This window comes from Xiphophorus hellerii, chromosome 4 (genome assembly GCF_003331165.1).
Source record: "Xiphophorus hellerii strain 12219 chromosome 4, Xiphophorus_hellerii-4.1, whole genome shotgun sequence".
Lineage (NCBI taxonomy): Eukaryota > Metazoa > Chordata > Actinopteri > Cyprinodontiformes > Poeciliidae > Xiphophorus > Xiphophorus hellerii.
The window spans coordinates 35,241,039-35,249,737 of NC_045675.1; the positions used below are offsets into that span (position 1 = coordinate 35,241,039).

At 45.2% G+C, this 8,699-nt stretch overlaps 1 protein-coding gene across 1 annotated transcript; it reads left to right on the plus strand.

Moving 5' to 3' along the window:
- The first annotated feature begins 4,352 nt into the window (after nucleotides 1-4,352).
- LOC116718408 (interleukin-17A-like) lies at nucleotides 4,353-8,136 on the plus strand. The gene is made up of 3 exons (XM_032560303.1): nucleotides 4,353-5,730; nucleotides 7,039-7,172; nucleotides 7,240-8,136. The coding sequence occupies exons 1-3, from the start codon at nucleotides 5,695-5,697 to the stop codon at nucleotides 7,472-7,474; spliced, it is 405 nt and encodes a 134-aa protein (XP_032416194.1). The 5' UTR covers nucleotides 4,353-5,694; the 3' UTR covers nucleotides 7,475-8,136.
- Nucleotides 8,137-8,699: the final 563 nt, after the last annotated feature.

The following is an 8,699-nucleotide window of genomic DNA, read 5'->3' on the forward strand; positions in this document are numbered from 1 at the left end:
TTTTGAACTGTTTGAGTTTGTGAAAGATAAACTTAGTCAGTTTTATTAACTATTTATTAATTTTGTTGTGTCTCTAAATTAGCACTTTAAACAAACTGAAAAGGCGGGAACAGCGACTGGTTCCCAGAATGGCCTTGCAGCAGGCTGTTGTTTTACTTTGATTAAATAAATGTGAGCAGAATTCAGTCGATGTTTAATAAAATGTTTGTTCATGCAAACTGAATCAAGAAATCTAATCCTTAAAATAAGTTATTATAACTCAGTAATGTAAATAATACAGAAATGTTAGTTGAGGAAAGATTGGTTGCATCATTTAGGATTATTTTACTGAAATTACAGCATTAAATTAGAACAACTCAGATTGAAATTATCAGAACTTGATGCTTAGAAAACTCTTGTTAAACTTAATGAACTTTAATTTCTGAATTAAATGACAAACAAGTGAAACTTTATAACCGTCAAACTCAGTAAGTGTTGCTGTAATAATTATTAATGTTTGTGTTCATTTCCTTGGAGCCGTTTTGGGTCAGACTGTGGAGTTCAGACTTCATCGCTCCTGAAGATGTTTAAAGGTTCTCAGAATGACATTTGTCTTCCCCCAACAGAACCAGAACCTCTGGTTTGGACCCGTCTGACAGAACATCCACCTGCAGTTCCGCTCTCCGCCTGGAGAGGCCAGCGTTCCTTCAGTTTGTGGTTCTGACCCGCCTGGACCCGAAGCAGAACTCTCTCTGCTCTCTCAACCTTTATTCCTGTAATTATGATGATTTTCTGCTCCGATGAAAACGTCTCAAAGTTTCATCATCGACTTACAGCAGAAAAGTTTCATTGGTTTTTATATAAATATGAAGGGACGACTGGTGCCGGAAGCCCGTTGAAATGATGCTTACATCGTTTAAACTGCGTGATTGTGAATAAAAATACCAGTAGGTATTTGGTTCCATATAACACAGTAGGAGTGGAACCAGTAAAACTTTAATGGATGCAAAAGCAAGAACCAACTGGATGACTTTGTGTTTCTGTGTTTGATATGATGTGAAGCATTTGAAATGCCTTGCTGCTGAAATGTGCTATATAAATAACATTTGATTGATTTGATGTAAAATAACTTATTTGGCTCATAAAGATCCAACAGAACCATGTGGAAAACTTCACTGTGGTTCTGGAAACCTGTTTGGACCATGAAGGTTCTGACTCAATGTTCTGTCACATTGAATGAACCTCAGATCTACTGCATGTTTCCGTCCACCAGAACCAAGCGGTCCAACAGAACCAAGCGGTCCAACAGAACCAAACAACCCAGGAGCTGTGAGTGCTGCAGGTTACTGTCTCCTTGTTGTTCCTCACATAAAAACTTTTTAAAAATTTGATAATCAATTGAACTTAATTCTCTGATCGATCAGAATCAGCTGATCGATCGATTTGTGTGGTTGAACTGAAATCGTGTTTTTCTAAAATCTGGAGACATTCGTTGTGAATCGGCGCTTTAGAAGTAAAAAGTTTGTCTCTGACTGGATTCATCGCGGTGAAGGTTTTGGGTTTTAACCGGTCACAATGTTACGGATCTTCTCTGGTTTTACCAAGCAGGTTCAGTTCCTGATGACCTTGCAGGATGAGGCGTCTCATGCAGCAGCTTTCCAGGTTCTGCTGGGTCCTGTTGCGTAGGCGGCGTTAGCGGGACGGCCCCGGCCCTCCGATTGGCTGTCAGTGGTCATCGGCGACATGAGCAGCAGTTTCTGCTTGCTGCTGAAGCAGCATCTGCTCGCTCTCCAGGAGGAGCGCTGACGAATCGCCGCCGCCGCTGGATGCCGTTTCCCCAGGCGACGGTGAAGTACGCTGACAGCAGTTCCTGTAAACCTGATGATTTATCAGATAATTCCTCCTCGTGCATTAAAGCAGGTCAGAGAAAAGATGCTGAGATCATCTGTGCTCCGACCTCAGAGCGACCACATCCAAGCTGTGACATCACAGCGGGGGGCGGGGCCACAGCAGTCACCTCAGTTCAGACTCCCACAGGCAGGTGGAGATAAGATCAGATGAACTTTCCTGAATCTCAGTCAGACGGACCAAAGCGCTGCGGCAGCAGAGCAACCAGCAGATGTGTAGTACCGATAAGAAAGTCAGCATGAAGCAGAAACAAGCCGAGGGGCTGACAGGAAGCGCCGCGCAACGCAACGCAGCGCAACGCAGCAACATGTCTGCCGAGAGCAACACAAACTACTGCAGCAACTACAGCAACTACTCAGTCTGGACTGAAAAAGTTGCTTCACTTGTAAATAAAATGTTCAGCTGCTCCAGTCACACATGGGAACAATAAACCATCTATCTATCTAGATCTATGTAGATCTATCTAGAGCAGGGGTGTCCAACTCAAATACACAGTGGGCCAAAATTTTAAATTGAACAAAGCCGCGGGCCAAGGTTGGACAAATGAATCTTTTAATATGGACCCAAACAAGTTTTGATTTAACAATAAATATTGAACAAGCAAGGCTTATATAATTTAAAAGTGCAGGCCGTGCAAAATTGAGTTGCTAATAATAATAATAAAAACATATAAATGGAATATTAAATAAAATTTAAATAAAAATGAATGCCTCCTTTCTGAGGTAAATGTCAAAATTAGCTTCGTACTCAGACTAATAAATTTGAAAATAAAATAACATAACAACTATGAATAAATCATTAAATAAACTATGAATAAACCATTCAGGCCTTGGAGTAACAAGAAAAGGTGCATAGAAAACTTATTTATTGCTCATTTTGCGACACACTGATCTACTCTGATGCAGCCAAGCCAGATACCTGGCATCTTTTCTTGGATGCCAGTTCATCAATGTCGGGGCTCAGAGTTTGAGCTGAGGAAACCTTCATTATCGAACAAAGGTGTTCGTCAGTCAGGCGTCTCCTGTGAGACGTTTTCATCATCTTCACTGAGGAGAAAAGTTGCTCACATACAGGAAATATGTAAACAGACATTCTGTCTCCCACCTGTCCAGAAAAGTTTATTTTCTGTCTTTCCTTTCGCCATGTTTTGGTAGGGTAACACAGTGATAGGCTGTAGTTTGAGGTCGCAGTGAGGTTTGGGGGAGAGGCCCGGGGATGCGGGGTGCGCCGGGGCTTTCAACCGAAGGACTGCGCAAGAAGACGGATCACCACCTTCCTAATACATCCATGTCCGCTACCATAAGTGCTACTGACACAGAGGAGGAGGCGTGTCTGCCTCTGTCCTGATTGACGCGCCAAAAAACAGCAGAGCATTATGGGATTTGTTGTATAAGCGGTGAATGCGGCGTCACAACGTTGCCACCGTATAATACCGGCTCTAATATTAATTTGAAATTGCCTCGCGGGCCAAATATAATTACACTGCAGGCCAAATTTGGCCCGTGGGCCAGAGTTTGACACCTATGATCTAGATCTATGTAGATCTATCTAGATCAGGGGTCTCAAACTCCAGGCGTCCAGTTGCTGTCCTGCAGGTTTTAGATGAGCCACAGCTACAAAACCCTGGAATGAAACGGCTTCATCGCCTCCTGGTGTAGATCAGGTTCTCCAGAACCTGAATGACCTGATTATTCTGTTCAGCTGCTGCAGCAGAGCCTCATCTAAACGCTGCAGGACAGCGGGCCTCCAGGACTGGAGTTTGACACCCCTGATCTAGATCTATGTAGATCTATCAAACCGCTCCACAGACACAGCTTTAATCAAGATGGTAACTCTAGACAATGATCACGATCCAGCTGTAACTGCGTTCACACTGCAGGACTTCAAGTTCAGGTTTGGCTGAAATCTGATTTTTTTTTTCCATTTTATTAATTAAACGCGACCAAAGAAGAAGAACGTGGTCGCCATCCTGCAGCGCTCTGTTGGAGGCGGTAAAGATGGCCGCCATCCTGCAGCGCTCTGTTGGAGGCGGTAAAGATGGCCGCCATCCTGCAGCGCTCTGTTGGAGGCGGTAAAGATGGCCGCCATCCTGCAGCGCTCTGTTGGAGGCGGTAAAGATGGCCGCCATCCTGCAGCGCTCTGATGGAGGCGGTAAAGATGGCCGCCATCCTGCAGCGCTCTGATGGAGGCTGTAAAGATGGCCGCCATCCTGCAGCGCTCTGTTGGAGGCGGTAAAGATGGCCGCCATCCTGCAGCGCTCTGATGGAGGCGGTAAAGATGGCCGCCATCCTGCAGCGCTCTGATGGAGGCGGTAAAGATGTTGCTTTGAAAAGTATCAGATTTATTTCCACAGGTGGAAGTGGAACCGGTGGGATCTTGTTTTGGGCTCCTAGAGGAAAAGCCGGATCTCGTTTGGCTGCTGCTGCGTTCGACACTTTGACCTTTGGGAAGGAAGCTGACCCGTCTAAACTGGAACCCCGACTGTCAGCGGTTGTCGGATCATTTCCTGCTCCTGCAGATTTATCAGATTCAGAAACTAACAACTTTTCCGAAAAGCTTTTACTTTGAAAATCACAAACTGTGTCTTAAAAACAGGCATGAGGAGAAGCTCCAAAACATCTGTCCATGTTTTCTGTCTCCAGGCGTCTCGGTCCAGTCCGGGGAAAAGTCCAGGTTCAAGACCCGCTGTTCTGTCAGATCGTCATGCGCTTAGCACGAACTGACGGCTGTATCTGTCAGAGAGGTATACTCTGTCATCACCATATGATTTTATTTAATCAGCAACACAGAATCATGACAAAGATCGTCAGACACTTTATTAACAGTATTAACATCCTGACTCAGCGGTTAACTAGTCAGAGCGTCATCAAGCAGCAGGGAGGCCATTTTTACACGGCGTGTTGTAGCTGCAGCTAGTCCCAGCTTTAAATAGACTTTTAAACCACAACATCACATGTACAGTACATCTGTCCAGTTATCACTGAAAACAGTTTATTGACTTATTTTCATCATAATTTGTAGCGTCGGCTTCTCCTGATCTACTGGTTTCCTCCATCTTGGTCCAACGTCTCCGCTCTGGTCTCATCGGCTCTCCGTCCAGATGTGGCTCTACCAACCTCAAGCCGGCGGCCATCTTGTTTCTAGAGAGGAGAGGCTTTCTGTGTGATGACCTTTAACCTTTAACTTGATATCTTGAAGTTTGTGCTGAGCAGCAGCATTAACAGCAGGAGATCCTCCTCAGATATTTAGAGCTTAATAATATTTTTATTCCGTTTCTGCTGAGAGCCGGCGGTTCTGATCGGTTCTGATCGGTGCTGCTGGGGTGAAACCAGGACAAATGAGAGAGACGATCCTCGGCTTCTGGAGTCTGCAGCGTCAGCATCATGCTGAGTTTCACAGAGTCAGAGATCAGAGGCTTCAGGATCTGGGTCATGGATCCAGAGGATCAGAACCGGCAGAGATCCAAGCCTCCATCAGCGCCGGGGGAGCAGGCTCTGATGGATGGTTGGATGCATTATGGATGGATGCTGGATGTTGGGTGACAGTTGGATGTTGTGCTCTGCAGTGACTCAGCCTCAGTCTGTAGGAGTTTCTCTGTTTTTGGGTTTTTCGCACAGATAGATGCTAATCAGCAGACAGGAAGTTGATCAGCTTTAATCACCTGAGCGTGCTCAGAGCTGATGGACGCTCTGATAGGAGGAATCTCCCCGATCGGTTATCTGATCCCAGATCAGATCTGATGGTCATAAATAAGCTGATCTGACAGCAGAAGAATCAGAAGCCGGACCAGAACACAGAGGAGCCGACATGCTGCTGCTTCGCCGCGCCGCCGACACGCTGCTGGTGAGAATCATGGCTGTCGAACTCTGACTGCTGCTGCACTGACGGGTTCTGTCAGGGAGGGAGCCCAAACCCGGTTCTGGTTCTGAAAGGAACCTGTAACTGGAAAATAGCTGCTGTGTTTAGAGCTCAGGATGACGCTAAGATTAAGATTCATAAGACAGAAAGTACCAGAACCGGGTCAGGAACCAACCGGGCTTTAGGAAGGGCAGTAGCCCAGGGCCGCCACGCTTTGGGCGGCGCAAACATCGAACTTTATATAAAGCTAACAGGGCGACAGCAGGTGAGTCAAATTCATATTTAGGGATTTTTAATGAACATACAAAATCCTAAAGTATTTGAAAATGATCAGGCGTCAAACGAGGCTAATAGCAGATCAGGGTGTTTACACGTTAAAGCTAAATGTTATAACTAAATATGAAAACTACGCTTCAAAGCTCGGGCCCCAGCAGGGCTCCGGCCCCCGGGCCCCGTCCTTCTGGATCCGGCTCTGGTCAGGAATGTTGGGAAAACCAAAGAAACTCCGACTGAACAGCAACCGATCATACAGGCGAGGAAAAGATCTCTAAATATAAAAACATGTAACTATCTACAGTAAACATCTAAAACGAACCATAAACAAATAAATATGAGATAAAAATATTCATGCTGAAATTATAGATTATATTTTTAGATTAACTAGTCATTAAGTGATCAGATTAAATGGCTTATTGCTGAATTTGAGAACAATAACTGATTTGTTTAGTAATTAAATTATTGGTTTATTATCATTATTGGCTTATTTCAATCAGAACTCAGTAGATCAATAGATTTATGGATCTCACTTCATCCATGAATCTCTGGGTTCTGAGGTTCTGAAACAGATTTTATTTTTTATTAAATTATTGTCCCAGTTGAACCTCAGGGTGTACTTACTTTCTGCCAGGAAGGTCATGATGCAGCAGCAGCTGTGGAGGCGAGCAGTCAGAGAGCGTCACGTTATTCAGTCCGACCCGGTTGGACCCGGTCCGATTCGGTTCACTGCAAAAGCACTAAATCTTACCAAATTATTTCTCCCCCATTTCCAGTTTGGTTCAGTCTGAGATTTTTGCACTGAAACTCGGAGAGAACGACTTGAAGTTCTGGTCGTCTTGGACCTGGTCAGACCGGGTCGGACCCGGTCAGACCCGGTTGGTCTGCTGATATTTGTGTTTGATTGGAAACTGTAAAAATAATCAGAGTTTGGAGATGAATACCTTTAATACCGTCCAGGTCCAGGTTCTGGTCCAGGTTCTGGTTCTGGCCCAGCTGACCCTGCTGTGTGCTCCTCAGGTCCTGTGCAGTGCATTGTGGGTAATCTCCGGGCAGCCGGCCTGTGACTCCATGCTGGTTTTCTCCTCTGACGTTTCTCCGGCTGAAGGAAACGGGAACGTCCACCAGCGCTCGCTGTCGCCGTGGAGCTGGAGGTGGGTCCAGCAGAACCTCTGGTTCTGGTCCCGGTTCTGGTTCTGACTCTGCCCTCTGCCCCTGCAGGTCCAGCACGGCGAAGAACCGGATCCCGTCCACCATCTGGGAGGCCAGCTGCAGCACCAAGTTCTGCTCCGAACTCAAACCGGGTCAGGAGGGAGAACACGACTGGAACTCCGTCCCGATCCACCAGGACGTTCTGGTTCTGACCCGGATGGAGGGCAGCCGCTGCTACAACGCCTCCTACCTCTCAGTGGCAGTGGGCTGCACCTGCGTCCGGGCCAGCACCGAGCAGAACTAGAGACCGGAACCAGAACCAGAACCGGACCCGGAACCAGCATCAGAGCCGAGCAGAACTAGAGACCAGGACCAGAAATCTATGGTCCAGTAGTTTGATGGAAACGGTTCTGGATCCAGTTTGATGTTCTGGTTCGACCCAGTTCCTCTGAGGTCCGGTCCTCCTGGTTCCGATCCGTTCTGTTCAGAACTCTGACGGCTCCTCTTCCTCCTCAGAGCTCTGCGTTTCCATAGAAACCGATATTTTCTGGTTCTGAACAAATTTATGAACACGGACTCGGACAGAACCGCTGTCTTCCGGCCCGGTTCTGAACCTGAAATGTTTTTTGTTTATTTATTAAACCAGAAAAATGTTTATGATTCGTGTGAAGAGCAGCAGATTTTTCCATTCCTGGCTGAACTCGGGTTCTGTTTGCGGTTCTGATTCTGAAATGTTCTGTTTATTTACATATTCATATTTATTAAACTGACTAAACTTTCCTTTTGACTCTTTCTGTACAGAAATGTTGGAAAATATAAAGATTCTGAATCTTTGGGTTCTAATCTGGTCCTGGTTCTGGTTCTGGTCCAGCTGAAGTTCTGTTCAAATGTGGACTGTTTTTTAATTCTTTAATTTCATATAAATAAACTGGAACTGAAGAAATGTGAATAAATAAAATCCATCCAGTTCTGTTTGTTAGTGTCAGGTTCTGATCCGGTTCTGGTTCTGAACCCAAACCTTTGGGTTTATCGGTTAATTTAAGGTTTTCCTTTTCTCTGATATCTTCTGGTTTTACTGACTGGCTGTTGACTGAATTATTATATTTGTTTCCCGCCAGTTCTGCTCTGATTAAAATGTAATTACAGTAGAACTTTACTAGACAGTAACACTGAACCACCAGCAGGGGGCAGCAAATCACGCGAGGCTTCAAGCAGCTTCCTTTAAACAGACGATCGGTTTTCCAGCAGCTTCGCTGCTTTAGTTCAGACTTTAAAGGAAAAATCTAGAAAACTGGAGAGAAAATGGAGATCTACACGTCTAGAGGAATTCTTCGTAACCTGGAAAACACTCTGCAGCTGTAAACAAGCAGAATATTTTTCATAGATACATAAATTCTTAATCTCCTGAGAGACATGCATGGGCTCAAAGATGCTGTAAAATACAACAAAAACAGCATCAATCTAAGTAAACAGGAGTTATGTGAAAACATTGCAAAGCATTACGGCAGAACTATACAAGGTGGTTTGTT

Excerpts from the sequence above, each read along its gene's own strand:
- LOC116718408 (XM_032560303.1), top strand. The coding sequence starts at position 5,695 with ATGCTGCTGCTTCGCCGCGCCGCCGACACGCTGCTG. Across the intron at positions 5,731-7,038 it reads GCGCCGCCGACACGCTGCTG|GTCCTGTGCAGTGCATTGTG; the intron begins GTGAGAATCATG and ends TGTGCTCCTCAG. Across the intron at positions 7,173-7,239 it reads CTGTCGCCGTGGAGCTGGAG|GTCCAGCACGGCGAAGAACC; the intron begins GTGGGTCCAGCA and ends CTGCCCCTGCAG.